We start from the raw sequence: 24,381 nt of genomic DNA, 5'->3' as shown, positions 1-24,381 counted from the left end.
TATTTTCCTACGGGTTAATCGATGTGTGATTAAAGCGGGGGCTTTTAAATCGCTAACTTAAAAGCCAAAGTAGTAGCCTACTGGACGTCCAGTAGGAATGAACTAAAACACATTCACTCTGTTCTGCTCATAGACTGTAAAAAAATGGTTCTGCTCGTTCCTCGCCGTGAACGCGTTACCCGTGTAGCCGTGAGCATTTAGTTTCATTTTAAACATAGCGCCATTTCGGGGGTGGGATTGCTTGAATTGCGTGTTCAATATACCGTCATCATCTTTTCAGTCAGCTGTCCACCCATGATTAATGAAATTGGACTCCTTGTGCTGATCTTTGCTGCGACTCTCATTCAGCTCACGATTTATTAAGCGGACACGTTCAGGTTTTAATTGTAGGTTAGTGCCCGTTCTCTAACTGAACTAAATTATTTTAACACACACACACACACACACACATCAAATCGACGGTGGAGCGCGATGATATATTTAATATATCTGTATATTTGAATATCTGTATATTTTTCCCACCGGTTAACCAACGTGTGACACCAGCGAGGGGTTTTAAATCGCTAATATAAAAGTGAAAGTAAGTATGATTATGGTGGCGCTCGCAGTGCGCTCGAATGAATTCCTATGAAAGTAGAAATTAACTAAAAAAACGTTCGCTCTGTTCTGCTCACTCCTCGCGTTGGACGCGCACCGTTATGAATGCTTGTGCAGCCGTGAGCTTTTTTAGTTTAATTTTAAAATTAGCGCCATTTCGGGGGCGGGTATAGTCTATTGCTTGAATTTATTTTGCAAAAACACGTGCTATATTTCAGATCAATATATTTGTTTTCCTTAAAATTATTCTCATCTGAATTACAAATAATGTATTTCTGTATAAAATAATACTATGACTAAAAATGCATTTGATGTTTCTTTTTCAATCAATAACTTAAAAATAAACGGATTAGGCTACTGCTCTGTTTGAGGACTAGAAATTAAAACCAATGCAATATGATGAATGTCCAAAAGATGGCACCGACAGACTGTTTTAAACGAGGTTGGATAAATATTTCTTGTTTTTAAACAGTGTACGTGTGCGCGCGCGCGCGCGCGCGTGTGTGTGTGTGTGTGTGTGTGTGTGTGTGTGTGTGTGTGTGCGCGTGCAATCAGTCCCAGGTAAGAGGCATGAATGATGGGAATTGGACTTCTGGGAGTGAGGTTAATATTCCGGAGACGGTTCCCTCAGGTTGTGAAAAGGAGGTGGCGCGGGAGCCCCAATAGTAACCAACTGCAGAACCCCAGAACCATACGTCATAGCAGTGTGATCACGACAGCGCCAGCCTAAAAGTCTGATGCCAGAAGTGGGCGTGGCCAGACATTGCGCTACTTCTGTGTTTCAAAGTTTAAAACAATGCTGATATATTTTTTTTTGAACGATTTCATTACAAATGTTTATTTAATATATATATATATATATATATATATATATATATATATATATATATATATATATATATATATATAAAATATTATATATATATATATATATATATATATATATATATATATATATATATATATATATATATAAAATATTATAAAATATAATAACAATGTTTTGTCCTATTAACAAAAGACAGACAATGTACTATGAACAAATGTTAATAGTTTTTTAAAAGTTAAAATGATACTTTATACATTTGGTTAGTGTCAAATGATTAACAATATAAATTGAACAAAGTTTAAAACAAACAAAATAATTAAACGAAAACAAAGCTTGAACATTTGATTTAATTGAAAAGCATTTTTTAAATAAAATTTGTTTTTTTCCTCTGAAATAGCAAAAGCATCGCACACTAGCTGTACCTGCTCTAAATAAATAATAGTCATTAAATAAAAATACAAAATCAAAATAAATAAATTATATTTTATTGTTATTTTTTTTAATTCTTGTTCTGTTCTGAATATCAATACATTTAAAGGATTTGTTGTGGAATATTTTGAGTATCATAATAAAATCAGAACAATTCTCGTTTTAGTGATTATTTTTATTTTTTATTTTTTTCACTGTTCTAATCAGGTCAGGCAAGTCAAATTCTTTGTCTTGTCCCTTAAAAAATGTAATATATATATATATACCACACTTCATATGAATTTTTGGTGTTGTGTACTTACAATGGCTGCTGATTTCATGTGTCCGTTAAGTCCATGAGACTGTAGGGTGTCTAATTTTTCATTTTAGGTTTCAGAAGGGTGCTCACGCATACTTTGTGGTTGATATGTGCCCTCGATGCGCACTTTTGCAGAACCCACACTGATGCAAGCTCTAAAGCAGACTTCTTCTGGACAATCAAAGCGGAGTTACGTTATTGCCCGTTGTGCACAGGAACCCTAAAGGCACCGGGGTGGCGGTTTTATATATATATATATATATATATATATATATATATATATATATATATATATATATAAATAAATATAGCTGCAAGCAGCGATGGAGGGCCCAAGGCGGTGGCACCGCCACCCTGGTGCCTTTAGTGCAACTAAAGGCACCGGGGTGGCGGTGCCACCGGCTTGGGCCCGTAATCGCTGCTTGCAGCTATATTTATTTATATATATATATATATATATATATATATATATATATATATTTTATTCTTCTTCTTCTTCTTTATTATTATTATATTACTACCTTTTGGGCACTTATGGGGGCCTTAACGTGCTCAAAAACTCTTGAAACTTTGCACAAATGTCAGAACCCGCGGCCATCAGGGCCCGACTGAAGCTGGTACCCGGGCGTGGCAGGGGGGCTCGCCAGCGCCCCCTGGAATGGGATTCAAAAACATGTCCATATCTCAAACACGCTTGCATGTAATAATATGAAACTCGGTACACATATAGATCTCATCGGGCCGAACAACTTTCGTGCTCTAAGTTTTACGCCAGTCTAACAGGAAGTCGGTTATTATGGGCTGTATGGAAACGCATGTTCTGGCATTTGAAACACTTGTCCTAGAGAATTCATCGGATGACCACGAAACTCGGTGTGCATGAAGCCAAGACATGGAGGATGCTAAATTGCGAGGGGATTTTTGATATCTCGAACGGTTTGGCCGTGGCGAGGGAACGAATTTATGGCGAATATTGGAAACAGGAAGTGTGTTATAACATCCTCATACATTAACTGATCTTGATGAAACTTCAGCAGTGTGTTTGTTGTAAGAGGCCGATCACATGGATGTGACTATTGTGAGTCAAAGTTATAGCGCCACCAACTGGCAGCAGGAAGTGTGTCACTTTCAAAATGCTTTGAAATCACCCTCTTATTTTTACCCGATTTGCTTCAAACTTCATCTGTATAATGTAAACACACGGCAGATGTAGACCTGTGAAAGGATTATTGATATCTTAAATACTGTTGCCATGGCAACGCATCAAACTTTAATATTCTTTTTGGGTGCATTTGAGGCTCTTAACATGCTTCAAATTGCATGAAACTCAACATGCATATCAGATTTATTAGGTACTAGGCATGTGTGAAGTTTCAGAAACGGGCGCGGTGGAGGGGCTCAGTAGCGCCACCTTTAGTCAAAAATGGGGTATTAGTTTTACCTACAGTAACAAAAATCGGTATTTATATTTATCTCCCCGAGCCGGACAACTTTCTAATTTACAGTCATTAGCTCCGACCAACAGGAAGTCAGATATTTTGGTTTGAATGTGATTTGATGGGAATTTTGCCAGTCTCTCTCAGTGTCTGTGTGTGTGAGAGAGGAGGGGGGCTTTATTTTAACCCTTTCTCTGCTGTGTGGGACTTCTCGGGCACTTTTGGGGCCCTTAACGTGCTCGAAAACTCTTGAAACTTTGCACCCAGGTCAGAACCTGCGGCCATTAGAGCCGGGCTGAAGCTGGTACCCGGGCGTGGCAGGGGAGCTCAACAGCGCCCCCTTGAACGTGGTCCGAAAAACTTGGTCCATATATCAAACACGTTTGCATGTAATAATATGAAACTCGGTACACATATAGATTTAATCGGGCCGAACAACTTTCGTGCTCTAAGTTTTACGCCAGTCCAACAGGAAGTCGGCTATTATGGGCTGTATGAAAATGCAAGCCCCTGGAATTTGATATACTCCTCCAAGAAAAATTATCCTATCGCCACCAAACTCGGTCAGCATGAAGACAAGACATTGAGGACGCTAAATTGCGGACGGATTTTTGATATCTCGAACGGTTTGGCCGTGGCGAGGAAACAAAGTTATGGCGAGAAAAGAAAAACACAATGTGTTATAACGTCTTCATACATTTATTGATCTTGATGAAACTTCAGCAGTGTGTTTGTTGTAAGAGGGCGATCACATGGATGTGACTATTGTGAGTCAAAGTTATAGCGCCACCAACTGGCAGCAGGAAGTGTGTTACTTTCAAGATACTTTTGACTAAAGTGGGTGGGTTATTTTTACCTACAGTCACAAAACTCGGTCTGTATATTGTGCTTATCGATCCGGACAACTTTCTAATTTACAGTCATTAGCTCCGACCAACAGGAAGTCAGATATTTTGGTTTGAATGTGGTTTTGTCTCTCTCTGACAGAGTTCCCCCTGCCATTCTCTCTGTGTGTGTGTGTGGGGGGGGGGGGGGGGGGGAGGGAGGGGGGGCACACACACAGACAGCCCCCCCCCCCTTTTCTGTGTGTGTTTGGAGGGGAGCAGAAAGACTCACACTGATGCAAGCTCTAAAGCAGACTTCTCGACAGTCAAAGCGGGGTTACGTTATTGCCCGTCGTGCACAGGAACCCGAAAGGCAACGGGGTGGCGGCTTTTTATATATATATATATATATATATATATATATATATAAATAAATATAGCTGCAAGCAGCGATGGAGGGCCCAAGCCGGTGGCAGCGCCAGCCCGGTGCCTTTAGTATAACTAAAGGCACCAGGGTGGCGGTGCCACCGGCTTGGGCCCGTAATCGCTGCTTGCAGCTATATTTAGGGCCCAAGCCTTGAAAAGGCGAAGGCCCTATTGTTTTCCATGGGATTATTATTTATTCTTCTTCTTTATTATTATTATATTACTACCTTTTGGGCACTTTTGGGGGCCTTAACGTGCTCAAAAACTCTTGAAACTTTGCACAAATGTCAGAACCCGCGGCCATTAGGGCCCGACTGAAGCTGGGACCCGGGCGTGGCAGGGGGGCTCGCCAGCGCCCCCTGGAATGGGATTCAAAAACATGTCCATATCTCAAACACGCTTGCATGTAATAATATGAAACTCGGTACACGTATAGATCTCATCGGGCCGAACAACTTTCGTGCTCTAAGTTTTACGCCAGTCCAACAGGAAGTCGGTTATTATGGGCTGTATGGAAACGCATGTTCTGGCATTTGAAACACTTGTCCTAGAGAATTCATCGGATGACCACGAAACTCGGTGTGCATGAAGTCAAGACATGGAGGATGATAAATTGCGAGGGGATTTTTGATATCTCGAACGGTTTGGCCGTGGCGAGGAAACAAATTTATGGCGAATATTGGAAACAGGAAGTGTGTTATAACATCCTCATACATTAATTGATCTTGATGAAACTTCAGCAGTGTGTTTGCTGTAAGAGGCCGATCACATGGATGTGACTATTGTGAGTCAAAGTTATAGCGCCACCAACTGGCAGCAGGAAGTGTGTCACTTTCAAAATGCTTTGAATTCACCCTCTTATTTTTACCCGATTTGCTTCAAACTTTATGTGTATAATGTAAACACACGGCAGATGTAGACCTGTGAAAGAATTATTGATATCTTAAATACTGTTGCCATGGCAACGCTTTAAACTTTTATATTCTTTTTGGGTGCATTTGAGGCTCTTAACATGCTTCAAATTGCATGAAACTCAACATGCATATCAGATTTATTAGGTACTAGGCATGTGTGAAGTTTCAGAAATGGGCGCGGTGGAGGGGCTCAGTAGCGCCACCTTTAGTCAAAAATGGGGTATTAGTTTTACCTACAGTAACCAAACTCGGTACGTATATTCTTCTCTTCGATCCGGACAACTTTCTAATTTACAGTCATTAGCTCCGACCAACAGGAAGTCAGATATTTTGGTTTGAATGTGTACTGTTTGGAGCATTTTCCCTCTGTGTGTGTGAGTGTGTGTGAGGAGGGGGGCTTTATTTTAACCCTTTCTCTGCTGTGTGGGACTTCTCGGGCACTTTTGGGGCCCTTAACGTGCTCGAAAACTCTTGAAACTTTGCACACAGGTCAGAACCTGCGGCCATCAGGGCTGGGCTGAAGCTGGTACCCGGGCGTGGCAGGGGAGCTCAACAGCGCCCCCTTGAACGTGGTCCGAAAAACTTGGTCCATATATCAAACACGTTTGCATGTAATAATATGAAACTCGGTACACATATAGATTTAATCGGGCCGAACAACTTTCGTGCTCTAAGTTTTACGCCAGTCCAACAGGAAGTCGGCTATTATGGGCTGTATGAAAATGCATGCCCCTGGAATTTGATATACTCCTCCAAGAAAAATTATCCTATCGCCACCAAACTCGGTCAGCATGAAGTCAAGACATTGAGGACGCTAAATTGCGGACGGATTTTTGATATCTCGAACGGTTTAGCCGTGGCGAGGAAACGAAGTTATGGCGAGAAAAGAAAAACACAATGTGTTATAACGTCTTCATACATTAATTGATCTGGATGAAACTTCAGCAGTGTGTTTGTTGTAAGAGGGCGATCACACGGATGTGACTATTGTGAGTCAAAGTTATAGCGCCACCAGCTGGCAGCAGGAAGTGTGTTACTTTCAAGATACTTTTGACTAAAGTGGGTGGGTTATTTTTACCTACAGTCACAAAACTCGGTCTGTATATTGTGCTTATCGATCCGGACAACTTTCTCATTTACAGTCATTAGCTTCGACCAACAGGAAGTCAGATATTTTGGTTTGAATGTGGTCTTGTCTCTCTCTGACAGAGTTCCCCCTGCCATTCTCTCTGTGTGTGTGTGTGTGTGTGTGTGTGTGTGTGTGTGTGTGTGTGTGTGTGTGTGTGTGTGGAGTGGGCGGGAGGGGAGGGAGAGAGGGCACACACACAGACAGCCCCCCCCCCTTTCTGTGTGTGTTTGGAGGGGAGCAGAAAGACTCACACTGATACAAGCTCTAAAGCAGACTTCTTCTCGACAGTCAAAGCGGGGTTACGTTATTGCCCGTCGTGAACAGGAACCCGAAAGGCAACGGGGTGGCGGCTTTTTATATATATATATATATATATATATATATATAAATAAATATAGCTGCAAGCAGCGATGGAGGGCCCAAGCCGGTGGCAGCGCCAGCCCGGTGCCTTTAGTGTAACTAAAGGCACCAGGGTGGCGGTGCCACCGGCTTGGGCCCGTAATCGCTGCTTGCAGCTATATTTATTATTATTCTTCTTCTTTATTATTATTATTTTACTACCTTTTGGGCACTTTTGGGGGCCTTAACGTGCTCAAAAACTCTTGAAACTTTGCACAAATGTCAGAACCTGCGGCCATTAGGGCCGCGCTGAAGCTGGGACCCGGGCGTGGCAGCGGGGCTCGGCAGCGCCCCCTGGAATGGGATTCAAAAACATGTCCATATATCAAACACGCTTGCATGTAATAATATGAAACTCGGTACACATGTAGATCTCATCTGGCCGAACAACTTTCGTGCTCTAAGTTTTACGCCAGTCCAACAGGAAGTCGGCTATTATGGGCTGTATGGAAACGCATGTTCTGGCATTTGAAACACTTCTCCCAGAGAATTCATCCGATGACCACGAAACTCGGTGTGCATGAAGTCAAGACATGGAGGATGCTAAATTGCGGACGGATTTTTGATATCTCGAACGGTTTGGCCGTGGCGAGGAAACAAATTTATGATTAAAAAAGGATGCATAAAGTGTGTTATAACTTAGTTATAGTTTTACCTACAGTTACAAAACTCAGCGTGTATATTGATATTATCAAGCCGAACAACTTTCTAATTTACAGTCATTAGCTCCGACCAACAGAAAGTCAGATATTGTGGTTTGAATGTGAATTGTGTCTCTCTCTGTCTCTCTGCTATTCTGTGTGTGTGTGTCTGTCTGTGTGGGGTGGGGAGGGGAGGGGGGATCTGTGTATGTGTGTGTGTGAGGAGGGGGGCTAGTTTAGTTTAACCCTTTCTCTGCTGTGTGCAAAATCTCGGGCACTTTTGGGGCCCTTAACGTGCTCGAAAACGCTTGAAATTTTGCACACAGGTTAGAACCCGCGGCCGGGCTGAAGCTGGTACCCGGGCGTGGCAGGGGGGCTCGACAGCGCCCCCTGGAATGGGATTCAAACACTTGTCCGTATATCAAACACGCTTGCATGTAATAATATGAAACTCGGTACACATTTAGATCTCATCGGGCCGAACAACTTTCGTGCTCTAAGTTTTACGCCAGCCCAACAGGAAGTCGGCTATTGTGGGTGGTATGAAAACGCATGCCCCTGGAATTTGAAACACTCTTTCTAGAAAATTCATCCAATCGCAACCAAACTCGGTCAGCCTGACGACAAGACATTGAGGATACTAAATTGCTGACGGATTTTTGATATCTCGAACAGTTTGGCCGTGGCGAGGAAACGAAATTATGGCGAGAAAAGAGAAACACGATCTGTTATAACGTCTTCATACATTTATTGATCTTGATGAAACTTCAGTAGCGTGTTTGTTGAAAGAGAGCAATCACATGGATGTAACTAATGTGAGTCCCCCCCCTTTTCTGTGTGTGTTTGGAGGGGAGCAAAAAGACTCACACTGATACAAGCTCTAAAGCAGACTTCTTCTCGACAGTCAAAGCGGGGTTACGTTATTGCCCGTCGTGCACAGGAACCCGAAAGGCAACGGGGTGGCGGCTTTTTTTATATATATATATATATATAAATAAATATAGCTGCAAGCAGCGATGGAGGGCCCAAGCCGGTGGCAGCGCCAGCCCGGTGCCTTTAGTGTAACTAAAGGCACCAGGGTGGCGGTGCCACCGGCTTGGGCCCGTAATCGCTGCTTGCAGCTATATTTATTTATATATATATATATTTATTATTCTTCTTCTTTATTAGGGCCCAAGCCTTGAAAAGGCGAAGGCCCTATTGTTTTCCATGGGATTATTATTTATTCTTCTTCTTTATTATTATTATTTTACTACCTTTTGGGCACTTTTGGGGGCCTTAACGTGCTCAAAAACTCTTGAAACTTTGCACAAATGTCAGAACCCGCGGCCATTAGGGCCCGACTGAAGCTGGGACCCGGGCGTGGCAGGGGGGCTCGGCAGCGCCCCCTGGAATGGGATTCAAAAACATGTCCATATCTCAAACACGCTTGCATGTAATAATATGAAACTCGGTACACGTATAGATCTCATCGGGCCGAACAACTTTCGTGCTCTAAGTTTTACGCCAGTCAAACAGGAAGTCGGTTATTATGGGCTGTATGGAAACGCATGTTCTGGCATTTGAAACACTTGTCCTAGAGAATTCATCGGATGACCACGAAACTCGGTGTGCATGAAGTCAAGACATGGAGGATGATAAATTGCGAGGGGATTTTTGATATCTCGAACGGTTTGGCCGTGGCGAGGAAACGAATTTATGGCGAATATTGGAAACAGGAAGTGTGTTATAACATCCTCATACATTAACTGATCTTGATGAAACTTCAGCAGTGTGTTCGCTGTAAGAGGCCGATCACATGTATGTGACTATTGTGAGTAAAAGTTATAGCGCCACCAACTGGTAGCAGGAAGTGTGTCACTTTCCAAATGCTTTGAATTCACCCTCTTATTTTTACCCGATTTGCTTCAAACTTCATCTGTATAATGTAAACACACGACAGATGTAGACCTGTGAAAGGATTATTGATATCTTTAATACTGTCGCCATGGCAACGCTTTAAACTTTTATATTCTTTTTGGATGCATTTGAGGCTCTTAACATGCTTCAAATTGCATGAAACTCAACATGCATATCACATTTTTTGCCTAGTACACTTGTGCGAAGTTTCAGAAACGGGCGTGGTAAGGGGCTCAGTAGCGCCACCTTTAGTCAAAAATGGGGTATTAGTTTTACCTACAGTAACCAAACTCGGTACGTATATTCTTCTCTTCGATCTGGACAACTTTCTAATTTACACTCATTAGCTCCGACCAACAGGAAGTCAGATATTTTGGTTTGAATGTGTACTGTCTGGAGCATTTTCCCTCTGCCCCTCTGCGTCTCTCTGTGTGTGTGTGTGTGTGTGTGAGAGGAGGGGGGCTAGTTTAGTTTAACCCTTTCTCTGCTGTGTGCAAAATCTCTGGCACTTTTGAGGGCCTTAACATGCTCGAAAACTCTTGAAATTTTGCACACAGGTCAGAACCCGAAATATTATATTATTATATATAGAATAATAATATACATGTTAAAGAATATACACACATACCGGTATATATATGTAACCCAGATAGCATTTATTACCAGTAAAGGGTTAAAGGAAAAAGAGTGTTCTAGACGGAAAAGACATGTATCCAACCACACATCGTGCTGCAGTGACTGACACCTCTGTGAGCCAATAGTAGCAGCATATTGAGGAAGCCGCCCACAGGTCGCGCGGGCGCTGTCTTCAGCAGTGAGCAGATGAGAGCGCATTAGATGAAACAGCAGCACGGAGTATTTCTTCAGAAACTCTGCGTTAAAGAATGAATCTTGTACAGAACTAAGTGCATCTGGAAAGTTGGACTTTGGCTACATTAGCCTGAAAAGTCGTCGAAGAGAGAAAAGAGTGAATTGATGATCGGAGGAGAGCAGATGTAAAGGATTTCGGAGTGAATCGACGTGAATGATCTTTCTTTTATGAAACTGATTCTATATCGCTTTGGTGAGTGAAAATTCAGCTATCAATCCGTTTCATATAAAAGACATGCCAAAATCTGTGTGTGTGTGTCTGTGTGGGGAGGGGAGGGAGGGAGGGCACACACACACACACACAAATAGACAGCCCCCCCTGTGTGTGTCTGTGTGGGGAGGGGAGCAGAAAGACTATGAAAAATTGTGCCATCTAGTGTTTTATACTATGTATAAATGTGTTTTTTATTTTAAACAAGTGTTTTAAAGTACACTAATTTCAATTAATGATATGCTGCATTTTTATGTATATTTAAACATTATCAAAGTTAGGATGTCATTTTTTTAGTTTCAAAAGTTATCTGTCTCTGTCTCCCTTTGGCTGTCATTACCCTCCCCTCACTCCCACAGTCTCACTTATTTCTTTCTGTATCAAATAATATTACCATAAACAAAAAGTTTGAGTTTCTTTTTCAATCAATGTATTATGTGTAACTTAAAAATAAGCAGATTAAACAGATATGTTTTAGGGCAAGACATGAAAACGATGAAATATAATATAGTATTAGTAAAAGAGTGCAGTATAGGGTTGGATGAATCAGATAAATAACATATTTTGTTAAAAAAACATTTGATTAATTTTCGGTGTTGTGTACTTACAATGGCTGCTGATTTCATGTGTCCGTTAAGTCCATGAGACTGTAGGGTGTCTAATTTTTCATTTTAGGTTTCAGAAGGGTGCTCACGCATACTTTGTGGTTGATATGTGCCCTCGATGCGCACTATTGCAAAACCCACACTGATGCAAGCTCTAAAGCAGACTTCTTCTCGACAGTCAAAGCGGAGTTACGTTATTGCCCGTCGTGCACAGGAACCCTAAAGGCACCGGGGTGGCGGTTTATATATATATATATATATATATATATATATATATATATATATATATATATATATATATATATATATATATATAAATATAGCTGCAAGCAGCGATGGAGGGCCCAAGCCGGTGGCACCGCCACCGCGGTGCCTTTAGTGCAACTAAAGGCACCGGGGTGGCGGTGCCACCGGCTTGGGCCCGTAATCGCTGCTTGCAGCTATATTTATTATTATTTTACTACCTTTTGGGCACTTTTGGGGGCCTTAACGTGCTCAAAAACTCTTGAAACTTTGCACAAATGTCAGAACCTGCGGCCATTAGGGCCGCGCTGAAGCTGGGACCCGGGCGTGGCAGGGGGGCTCGGCAGCGCCCCCTGGAATGGGATTCAAAAACATGTCCATATATCAAACACGCTTGCATGTAATAATATGAAACTCGGTACACATGTAGATCTCATCGGGCCGAACAACTTTCGTGCTCTAAGTTTTACGCCAGTCCAACAGGAAGTCGGCTATTATGGGCTGTATGGAAACGCATGTTCTGGCATTTGAAACACTTCTCCCAGAGAATTCATCCGATGACCACGAAACTCGGTGTGCATGAAGTCAAGACATGGAGGATGCTAAATTGCGGACGGATTTTTGATATCTCGAACGGTTTGGCCGTGGCGAGGAAACGAATTTATGATTAAAAAAGGATGCATAAAGTGTGTTATAACTTAGTTATAGTTTTACCTACAGTTACAAAACTCAGCGTGTATATTGATATTATCAAGCCGAACAACTTTCTAATTTACAGTCATTAGCTCCGACCAACAGAAAGTCAGATATTGTGGTTTGAATGTGAATTGTGTCTCTCTCTGTCTCTGCTATTCTGTGTGTGTGTGTCTGTCTGTGTGGGGTGGGGAGGGGAGGGGGGATCTGTGTATGTGTGTGTGTGAGGAGGGGGGCTAGTTTAGTTTAACCCTTTCTCTGCTGTGTGCAAAATCTCGGGCACTTTTGGGGCCCTTAACGTGCTCGAAAACTCTTGAAACTTTGCACAAATGTCAGAACCCGCGGCCATCAGGGCCCGACTGAAGCTGGTACCCGGGCGTGGCAGGGGGGCTCGGCAGCGCCCCCTGGAATGGGATTCAAAAACATGTCCATATATCAAACACGCTTGCATGTAATAATATGAAACTCGGTACACATATAGATCTCATCGGGCCGAACAACTTTCGTGCTCTAAGTTTTACGCCAGTCCAACAGGAAGTCGGCTATTATGGGCTGTATGGAAACGCATGTTCTGGCATTTGAAACACTTCTCCCAGAGAATTCATCCGATGACCACGAAACTCGGTGTGCATGAAGTCAAGACATGGAGGATGCTAAATTGCGGACGGATTTTTGATATCTCGAACGGTTTGGCCGTGGCGAGGAAACGAATTTATGATTAAAAAAGGATGAATAAAGTGTGTTATAACTTAGTTATAGTTTTACCTACAGTTACAAAACTCAGCGTGTATATTGATCTTATCAAGCCGAACAACTTTCTAATTTACAGTCATTAGCTCCGACCAACAGAAAGTCAGATATTGTGGTTTGAATGTGAATTGTGTCTCTCTCTGTCTCTCTGCCATTCGTGTCTGTCTGTGTGGGGTGGGGAGGGGAGGGGGGGATCTGTGTATACATGTGTGTGTGTGTGTGTGTGAGGAGGGGGGCTAGTTTAGTTTAACCCTTTCTCTGCTGTGTGCAAAATCTCGGGCACTTTTGGGGCCCTTAACGTGCTCAAACTCTTGAAATTTTGCACACAGGTCAGAACCCGCGGCCATCAGGGCCAGGCTGAAGCTGGTACCCGGGTGTGGCAGGGGGGCTCGACAGCACCCCCTGGAATGGGATTCAAACACTTGTCCGTATATCAAACACGCTTGCATGTAATAATATGAAACTCGGTACACATTTAGATCTCATCGGGCCGAACAACTTTCGTGCTCTAAGTTTTACGCCAGCCCAACAGGAAGTCGGCTATTGTGGGTGGTATGAAAACGCATGCCCCTGGAATTTGAAACACTCTTTCTAGAAAATTCATCCAATCGCAACCAAACTCGGTCAGCCTGACGACAAGACATTGAGGATACTAAATTGCTGACGGATTTTTGATATCTCGAACAGTTTGGCCGTGGCGAGGAAACGAAATTATGGCGAGAAAAGAGAAACACGATCTGTTATAACGTCTTCATACATTTATTGATCTTGATGAAACTTCAGTAGCGTGTTTGTTGTAAGAGAGCGATCACATGGATGTAACTAATGTGAGCCCCCCCCCTTTTCTGTGTGTGTTTGGAGGGGAGCAGAAAGACTCACACTGATACAAGCTCTAAAGCAGACTTCTTCTCGACAGTCAAAGCGGGGTTACGTTATTGCCCGTCGTGCACAGGAACCCGAAAGGCAACGGGGTGGCGGCTTTTTATATATATATATATATATATATATATATATATATATATATATATATATATATATATATATAAATAAATATAGCTGCAAGCAGCGATGGAGGGCCCAAGCCGGTGGCAGCGCCAGCCCGGTGCCTTTAGTGTAACTAAAGGCACCAGGGTGGCGGTGCCACCGGCTTGGGCCCGTAATCGCTGCTTGCAGCTATATTTATTTATATATATATATTTTAATTTTATTTTTTTTATAATTTACCACAAACATTGCTACTGCTAGACCATGTATTTCATATGATTAATGCTGTGTCCGCAGCATTCTGAGATTCTTTTTCAGAATTCTTTTTTCAAATATTAACTTTCATGCAGTGTGTAATGTAGCTGTTTGTTAATGTAAACGGTCTGCAAAGTTCTGCATATTGTCTACCAAAAGATAGAATATAGTGCTCTCTGCTCTGTCTGAACAGCCAAAACGAGTCATCAGCAATTCCAGTCTTTTTTTACAAACTGTAATGTTTTATCAGTCCGTCACATTTGTACTCAGCTAACCCGGTTCGTAATACAAAGCGTTCCTTATTTGTATGACAAAGTGGAGCACTATCTGCATCATAATAGGATGTAAAGATGTGAGCACTGTCCACGGTAGTCCTCCTCGCTAACTTGCTCAAGTATTCTCTCTTTAAACACCCCCAGTTATGTCAAACTGTGAAACACACGCGCATCTCAAATTATAAATAGAATTTGACACTGCAATCACATCTCATAATGTATCACAAACTAAGTAGAAAGAAAGCAGAAAATCAGAGTAGGCTCACAAAAAGTAGGGATTTATAACTGCTTCGACAAAATCTTTTCACACTCTTTGAAATATTAGGTGATATATTATATTATGAGAAAAACAAAGTGTTTTGTTTTTTTTACCTTGGATTAGTGGGAGTTTGGGGGGGCAGAGCCAATGATTTTGCCTGAGGTATGAATCTTTTTTCACCCCAAACAAATAAGCCTCCGTTTTGTACTGACAAACAAATGCATTACCTGCCATTTACCATAATTGGTGCTATAGTATAGATACAAACTTGTTGCAGAGAGAAAACTAAAAAGGCTGGATTCAAACTTCACCACTCATTAGGTGCATGAGTTCCTTCATTTTGTCAAAAGCTATTGTGTAATAGCAGAAGTTCTGGACGTCTTATGTGCGCAGAAAAGTTAGGCAACAGAGAACATGCCAGGCACCAGATCAGCAACAGGACGTGCATTAGTGAGATCACTAGTGTAAGAGAGAGTGACATCAGTGTTAAGGCCTGACTCAAAAAGGCTGGGTGCAAGCCTCAACATCCACTAGTACAGCGATTAGGCTATCGTTTCTCATTTATTATTTTCCGAAAATAGCCAATTCTCAGCAATATCTAGGGTAAGTGTACCTATTAAGCCCATGTACCCTTTAAGCCCACTTTCAACTTTGAAGTCTAATATAAAAAAGAGAAAATCATATTTTTTCCTGCTCCTTATTTTAACCAATCCAGTGATTTGTAACTTACCTGACATTTTTTATTGCATGTTAAACACATTTGGCAATGTTAAGTTAGCCCCACTCATGTGCATGCGGTCTCAGGGGACCTCAAACAAAGACACCCAAAAACTTTGGTGTTTCTGGACCCTTCAGAAATCAACACATTTCTGCAATTTTCAGCCATTCTTTTGGTAACTACATTGATATTATGTCAAATAAGAGATAAATGTATTGTTTTTTCTGTATGAACAAATAATAATTCATATTTTTATATAATTTTTTCTTTAAATGGAAAGATGAATTTTATTAGTTTGCGCTCAAAGCAAATCTCAAGGTCATACCATTAGCCTTACTGGAAGATAGACTGCTGAAGAATTAAGCATGTGAACTACAAACACTAAATATTTTGTGATTTATTTTACATTAATTTACAAATAAATACATCATAAATTGTTTTGTTGGAAAGATTATTTTCATAAATTAACTTTTTTTAAAGATGGGCTTAAATGGTACAGCGCCATAAAACGCATGCAAACTAGAGTCAACACAAGCTAACCTTGAATGAAAAAAAAACATAAAATTTCTCAATGTGGGCACAATGGAAATTACTATGATGCTTTGTCCACAGTATATTTAAGCTCCTTGCATGTCTGTGTAAACATATATTATATTTTTTAAAAGGAAAACTGTCTTTTTTTCACCTTTACTGACTGTGGAACCATTTAAGCCCACCTTATGTGTTTCAATGAGGAATCCCTCAAATTACAAAGTTTAATCAACTTTGTGAGAGAAATTGTTTAATGGCCTATTAATTGGATACTTCATGTGGAATTTTGACTTCATGTGGAACCAAGCCGACTCAAGGCTCCATACTTAGGACATGGGAGGACCACTAGTGGACCCCCCCTAACCCCTGAGTCTGGAATCCCAACTTGGCTTCCTTCCCAGGATACACTCGGTTAAAGTTCCAGCTTTGACCAGGCATAACTCAAGCCAACTTAAGGCTCCATACTCCCGGCGTGGGGGCCCCACTAGAATACCCCCTGAAAGCCAAGAGTATGGATCCGCAACTCGGCTTGGCTCCTGAGATGCTCCAGAGTCAAGCCGACTGAAGGCTCCAGACCACCGGCCTGGACCCCCAGCCACTAACACCTACCAATCACACCCAGGGCTCTAATCAAACATTAGCAAAATTACTTTTTTTAATGCTTCCCTGTCACTAAATAAATATATCAATGTTTTACTTATTTAAAAAAATATATAAAAAATTATATTGTATAAATCAATCATGATGTGGGCTTATTTGGAACACATGCGGGCTTAAATGGTGCCAAAGTACCAATTAAGCCCATGCCAGACTTCTGACTTTATTAATAAAATATCTTAATTTTATATTCTAAAATGTAAATCAACTAATACATACATTTTCAAATGTGAGATTAATCTTGCATTTAAAAAAATAATTTTTCTTATAAACCATGTCAATATCTATGAAAAAAACCTAGACTTAGATTTTGGTGGGCTTAAAGGAGAACTCCGGTGCAAAATGAACCTTTGGTCTAATTACACATTGTTACCTAGTCAACCGTTATCTGAGATTTGTTTTCATGATTATCGAATGTAAATAGTTTTATCTCTAAAAACAGTTTAGCCTATAACGCTAGTATAACGCTAGTATATGGGGCATGGAGTAATGACAAATAAAAATCGCTTGTTAATACCACTAACAAGGCTCAAAATAGCCCCACACTAACACGGTAGCATAATGAGGGTCCCTACATGCAAACCGAAGCATTGAGAACTGTGTAAGTGTCCAGACAGTTTAATAAGAAGATATTGTATACATACAGTCAACTTCACGAATATAAGCAGAATCCATCTTTGAAAAACAGACTCTATCAGTCGAACTACGAACCGCCGATCCAAATGCGCTGAACTGTGTAGAATCTCATATGGTCCAGCGCACTTGGATCGGTGTTTCGTAGATCGATTGATAGAGTCTGTTTTTCAAAGATGGATTCTGCTTATATTCGTGAAGTTGACTGTATGTATACAATATCTTCTTATTAAACTGTCTGGACACTTACACAGTTCTCAATGCTTCGGTTTGCATGTAGGGACCCTCATTATGCTACCGTGTTAGTGTGGGGCTATTTTGAGCCTTGTTAGTGGTATTAACAAGCGATTTTTATTTGTCATTACTCCATGCCCCATATACTAGCGTTATACTAGCGTTATAGGCTAAACTGTTTTTAGAGATAAAACTATTTACATTCGATAATCATGAAAACAAATCTCAGATAACGGTTGACTAGGTAACAATGTGTAATTAGACCAAAGGTTAATTTTGCGCTGGAGTTCTCCTTTAATAATACGCTTACCCTACATTGTAAGTTTAGTTATTGTAGAGATTTACATAACTAGAAATATTTACACTACCATTTAAAAGTTTAGGGTCATCAGCAGAAAGTCCTTTAAAAGAATCCTGGGGAGTTGATTTGCAAAAATTTGTTGATTTTTGGGGAGAAAAAAACTATTTTTAGCTATGTTGAAAAACAGTTTTCATCATAGCTAACAATAAGAAATGTTTCAAACTTTCTTGAGCACCAAATCACCATATGAGCATGATAATATGAAGTTTTTCCATCACAGGAATAAATAATATTTTTAAATATAATAGAATAGTGGTAGCTAACACTTAACAATAAGGTTTCATTTGTTAACATTTGTTAACATTAGTTAATGTGTTAACTAACATGAACTAACCATGAGCAATACATTTGTTACTGTGTTTGTTAATATTTGTTAATGTTAGATATTAGAAATACAGCTTCATTGTTTGTTCATGTTGCTTCAGACAGTGCATAAGTTAATGTTAACAAATACAACTTTTGATTGTAATAATGTATTAGTAAATGTTGAAATTAACAAAGATGAATAAATGCTGTAAAAGTGCAGTTCATTATTAGTTACTGCTCACTAATGTAGTAGGCCTAAACTAATGTTAACTAATGAAATCTTATTGTAAATTGTTACCAAAATAGTTAATATAGGCATATAGGCTACAGTATCCAGGTTTTCCAAGACTGTGGGAACCCTGGTTCTTAAAAATTACAGTTGTTAAGTTGCTGTTTTAGCTTATTGTAAACAAACACCCTTAAACCATCTTGCATTAGTAGACAAAGGGTGCGTCTCAATCAGCTCCCTACTTTGTGAATCAGTATATTGCGTACACGAATTCGGACACTGGTAAGGACCCTGACTCACTACAATGGGACAATGTGATGGCACTATTTCCGGCGACATGGTAAAAAGGGCTGAATATTTAATTGCATTTGCGATAATATCGCAATATGATAAATAAAAAAAATTAAAAAATTTAACCGGAAAGGCTGCGATTACACTCTGGTTACTTGACACGGGAGAGTAAAGCAGTAATTTTTTTAGAGGAAGCATTAACTTGGCATGCTACGCTGACATAGGCCTGGCCTACAGGAAAGAACAGTTTATGTTTAATCTATCTAATATTGTGCTGGTCATACTATACAATGATTTATTGTTTGTCTTTGTTGAATAATACAGACGATAAAGAGCTTAATCAAATAATTGCATATTAAATCACAATATTGGTGAAAGAAAAGAAAAAAGGCCTATATATTGCAATTAGATTGTTATCCGAAATCATTCAGCCCTAATGGGAACATCCTCAATGTACAACATCACTACTGGTATTAATGAACAACAGCAGCACATATATCTTTCTGATTAAGACGCACCCAAAATGTGGGGTGTTTTCAACTTCATGAGCCACACCCGCTCCACTCATGGAGGCTTCCTAGCCGTTCCCTGGGAATAAGAGGATATAAACTAATCATAAACAAGTATTACAACACACCCATATGCCTTAGAATTTCAGGCAGCCTGGGCTGGGACACAAAAATAAAAGTTTGTGGTAATACCCCTACCACACTACTTTCAGCACACTGTTTAACTGGCTATTAGAATGTCTCCATCTGACTCCCAAAGGTTTACATTCCACAAAGTAAATGGGGCTCATAAAGGGATGGATTCCTGCAGCTCCCAAAAAAGTTATGTCATTATGAAGCTGGTACGGACACGCTCATTTGACACAAACTGTTAAGCAAAGTTACAATGCATGCGGATTTACACGGATTTAGACACTCATTCACCTCGCTTGATCTGGAACCCTACTGTGACAATAAGCTCTGTCCGAGACATTACAAGACGACTATTATCTTCAGACTCCTTTGTGAAGTCTAGTCAAGGCCACAACTTTTGGGAAGTGAGGCAGTCTTACAGTAATTAATACATTCATGAGAAGGCAACTTGAAATAGACTGTCCTACATCCAGTAGGCAGCATTACATATTTAGAATTAGAAGTCAAGGCAAATGAATCCCAGGTCATTGAAAGAGCCATATGAAAGGAGAAGGCTGTGCAAGAGCGATGAAGTAATCAGTTCCACTTCCACACAGGTATGTATGACATACAGAAATACTAAAATACTTGGCTCTGAATCAAACAGTTACCTAAATAGCCTACCTAAGTTAACACGCTTTACTAACCAACAACACACTGTTCCGTTACTAGTACTGACACCTTAAGTTAGCTGTTAGTTTTCTTGAAATCACACGATGGTAATGATAAGCTTGATGCTAGAAAAGTAACAGTAAACAACATACAAATAACTTTATTATGTATCACATGGCCTTTCTTTACCCTGAGGTCAGTAAGTCAGCAAACTTTGTCCAAGTTATAAAACTTTCAAAAAGGCAGTCAGCATGAACTGAAAAAAACAGTTCCAGTTTCACTACTAAGGCTTTATGATAGCCTAAATGTAGCTAGCTAGCTATCCATGAAGGTTCAGAGCTATCACAAACACTACTTCAGACCCCACTGACACTCGCAGAGTGTTTTGACAGCACATTATCAGGAGTCCTGTGAAGTAATACACTGATAGGTTCAACGGCTGACTGAGACTGGAGAGTGCTGACTGAGCCTGGAAAATCTTTGCAGTGAAAACATGCTACAAGTTTGAGAGAAACTTTGTTGACTGACAGATATAACAAAAATGACCAAATCCTTCACTGCTACAGCTGTTTGAATGGATACTAGAAGGTAGAAAACCCACATAAGGTTTGAAAAAACTTTGACTAGGTCATTTTGTGTCCATCATGAACATGTGTAAACAGTAGCTTTAACAATAACAAGCTGACTCCAACTTATATGGCGTTGTTATAGGCAATTCTCTTATGACATCAGCAAAATACAGAAACTTTATTTTTATTTACGTGTACCTTCTTGTCCATTTTAGTAGAGAAAACCTGATTTTAAAAAACCTGATGGTGGCACCCATGTTGTGGAATGACCCCTCTAAAGACAAAATCTCATACACTTTGTGTGACACAACTAAGAAAGACAACAACAACAAACTGAGTTCTGAAGCTATAATACATACCAGTTTTTTGTTTTTGCTCTCATCCTCATTGGATTTCTTTTTGGAGGGTCTATTGGGGTCTTCCCCTCCAGCTGCCTGCTGATCCATCTTTGGAATGAAACTTCACTTAAACAGTAAGTTCGCTTAGTTTGTCCCACAAGTTTGCAAACACTTATGAAAAATCACGTTTCTTCAAAAGCCATGCCATCCATGAGGAAAATCACAAAAATATGAGTTGGATCCAGAACTATTCCAAGCACATATCCACTGGATTATGATAACATCTGTGTATGAAGTTGTCCCAAAAAGAAGGTGAGTTGATATCCAGTCCAAATCAGCTCCTCAGAGTCTGTCAAAAAACAATGAAAATGTTATAAATTACATTTTGGAGGTGCTTTATACTATAAAATGCATAAAAGCACATGGTAACATTTACTGTAATAACTGCAATAATAACTGCAATAAGAAATACAGAGCTGTATGTGAACTTTTGTCGACTTTAATACATCAATGTAACATTAAAACAGTCATCCGACGAGACACTATTGTCATTTTAACAATGCGTTTAATAAATTAACGTAATTTCACATTCAAGGAATTATATAGTATGCCTATTACAATATAAATATATTTCAGCGTCTCGTAAAAAAATTAAAGGAGGTCTTGGAGTTCTCTGCAATGTGACATGATATTTTATAAAACGAACACAACTGATTTTATTCAAAGGAGAAATGACCGCTGCTATCCAAGCGGTTACTTTCACACAGGAAACTGTTATTCCAGCGCTATGAGGCTTAAAGTAAAAGTGTACAATAAAGACATGGACTCTAAACGCCAAGTCTGCTTATATTAACATAGCGAATTAGTATTAAACAGCAAAATAGTCACACAATGATAAATAAAACTCACAAAATCTCATCCAAGGCTTACCTACACAACCAAACGCACGAGCCAGGCCCACTATTGTCCCCGCCTATCGACGCTTCCCAACTGCTCACAAATGATCACGTGGTAGAAAGATTCCAGCTCTGATTGGGCAATTGACCTGTACATCTGGACTTTCTCTACTACAACTGACTGCCGTGTATATGGATTGGCTTCAGTCAGTGGATGATTAATATTGTTTGTATAGCAGTGCAAATCAGTGTATTTGTGAAAAGCAATTATTCTTATAAAAAAACGTCTGCATTTAATCTAATTTAGTCTCCATACAACTGTGTAATGTTTTTAATTAATGCATGATATTCCTATGATATTTAATATTTTCGTCATGTAGCCTACTTATACCTTTTCTTCTTCTTTTTTGCACAAGACATGTCAAATGTATGATGTCTGTGAAATATTCCCTCATTTTCGCAAAAAAACTATTAACTCAACTGAAACAGGAAGTGACACTGAATATATTCCTTAAGGGGATAGTTCACCCAAAAATAAACATTTTGTCATCATTTACTCACTCCCGAGTTGTTCCAAATCTGCATATCTATTTTTTTTCTTCTGCTGAACACAAAAGAAGCTATTTTGAAGAATGTTGGTTAACTAGACTATAGACAGTTGACGGTAGCCATTGACTTGCAAAGTAGCAAAATAAATACATGGAAGTCAATGGTCAACTGTTTGGTTACCCACATTCTTCAAAATATCTTCTTTTGTGTTGAACGGAAGAAAGAAACTCATACAGATTTGGAACAACTTGAAGGTAAGTTATGACCTAATTTTCATTTTTGGGTAAACTGACACTTTAAAAATGTTGTTGCACTATGTAAGTTGCACACCCAACAGCCCAACAACAAAATAAGCCACAGTAACCATGCCCACCATCTCAGTACATGAGAACTGTAATAGACCAAACACAGAAGTGCATCTTGTGTAATTCCAAGTGCTTATCAACTTCAATGTTGTCCAACAAGAGATGTTTTCTTATTACGTAACTTTGAAAGATGTTTTACGTCTGTACACTGTGCACATTTTCCTCTGCTTGTTTGCAACATGATGTGTGTTTACATATTCAGGTAAATTACTGCTTATGCAAGTACACATGTATTTGCAAAAGCAGTAATTTACCAGCAATAATTCATATTTACTTTATACAACATTTTACATATTTACTTTATTCAAAACATATTGAACATATAGTTCCAGTTCCTACACAGAACTAAAAAACAATAACATTGCTTTAATAGCCACAATGTACAAAACAGAAACAAATCAAGAACTAAATGCATTGTAAATCATTTTACCAAAAAGAAGAATACTTTCATTCTTCATTTGTGTTATGCTGATGTGTACTTAAAGGCATTATGTCATTGAGAAAAAGAAAAAATGGCAAGTCCAAATCTTCATTGGGTGGGGTGAGGTCTCTCTCTCTCTCTCTCTCTCTCTCTCTCTCTCTCTCTCTCTCTCTCTCTCTCTCTCTCTCTCTCTCTCTCTCTCTCTCACACACACACACACACACACACAACTCACAAGTTTACAGCATGTGTTGTGTCACTAAGTAAGACTTCTATTCAGTTGTTTTCACAGCTGTGGACCTCTGGTGTAAATGCAGAGAATATATAAATGACACATAATGCAATAATAAGAGGGCAAACATAAAAGTCACATGCAGTCGAGATCACATCACTTTAGCTCTCATCTGAAAAGTAGCTGAATAGCACTAAAAGGGAATAAAATATAAATAGCTCGACGTACTTAATGTTTATTTGGTCACAAAAAGAGTGTAATGAAGCAACAAGAATTTGGGAGGTCTAGCGCAACAGCAGGGAGCATAAGCTTCACACATTGTGTGCCACAGCTCACAGTATGGGAAGAACTTTGAAGGGTGTGCTTTTATTTCAGCCACTCACTTTATCTTTGATCTCCCAGACGGGAAACGCCACATTAACTGCCTTTCAAATACTCTGGGCCCATTAGGTACAGTAAGGACAATAAATGATTAGGTCAGAACCATTAAACTTCAAATACATTATAAATGTGCTTGTTCAGCAGATAGTTACATATTAGTGATTGTAGACATTATATATTTTGTATTATTTATATATTTGTTTGAATAATCATTTTATTTGTTGCTTGTTGGTTTTAATTTTTCTTTCAGTTTTAACTGTTATCTTTGTCAATTTTTCTCTCTCTCAGTATTTCATACTGCGGTTGCAGGGTGTAACCACAGTAGACATAAACTTGACAGTCTGGTTATCACCTGCGGCACCAGCCAACAACATGCTACTTCCTGTGTGCTTCTTCAGCAGAACTTCTTCAG

At 39.8% G+C, this 24,381-nt stretch overlaps 1 protein-coding gene across 12 annotated transcripts in view; it reads right to left on the bottom strand.

The window, feature by feature from the left end:
- Nucleotides 1–22,119, bottom strand: part of diaph2 (diaphanous-related formin 2) — a 471,667-nt gene extending 449,548 nt beyond the window's left edge. For 3 of the 12 annotated variants that reach the window (XM_079630046.1, XM_079630050.1, XM_079630044.1), the window contains exons 1-2: nucleotides 22,056–22,119; nucleotides 21,147–21,474 (exon numbers count right to left, since the gene is read on the bottom strand). In XM_079630046.1, coding sequence (XP_079486172.1) covers nucleotides 21,147–21,233 — 87 coding nt within the window. In that variant the 5' untranslated portion in view covers nucleotides 21,234–21,474; nucleotides 22,056–22,119. Of the gene's footprint in view, nucleotides 1–21,146; nucleotides 21,475–22,034 lie in introns of all 12 variants that reach the window. The other 9 variants (XM_079630045.1, XM_079630047.1, XM_079630051.1 and 6 more) reach the window with 3 other exon arrangements.
- Nucleotides 22,120–24,381: the final 2,262 nt, after the last annotated feature.

The sequence above is a fragment of the Phoxinus phoxinus genome (assembly GCF_949152265.1).
Source record: "Phoxinus phoxinus genome assembly, chromosome: 12".
In the NCBI taxonomy this organism is placed as follows: domain Eukaryota; kingdom Metazoa; phylum Chordata; class Actinopteri; order Cypriniformes; family Leuciscidae; genus Phoxinus; species Phoxinus phoxinus.
This window is presented reverse-complemented; position numbering and strand designations above follow the sequence as displayed.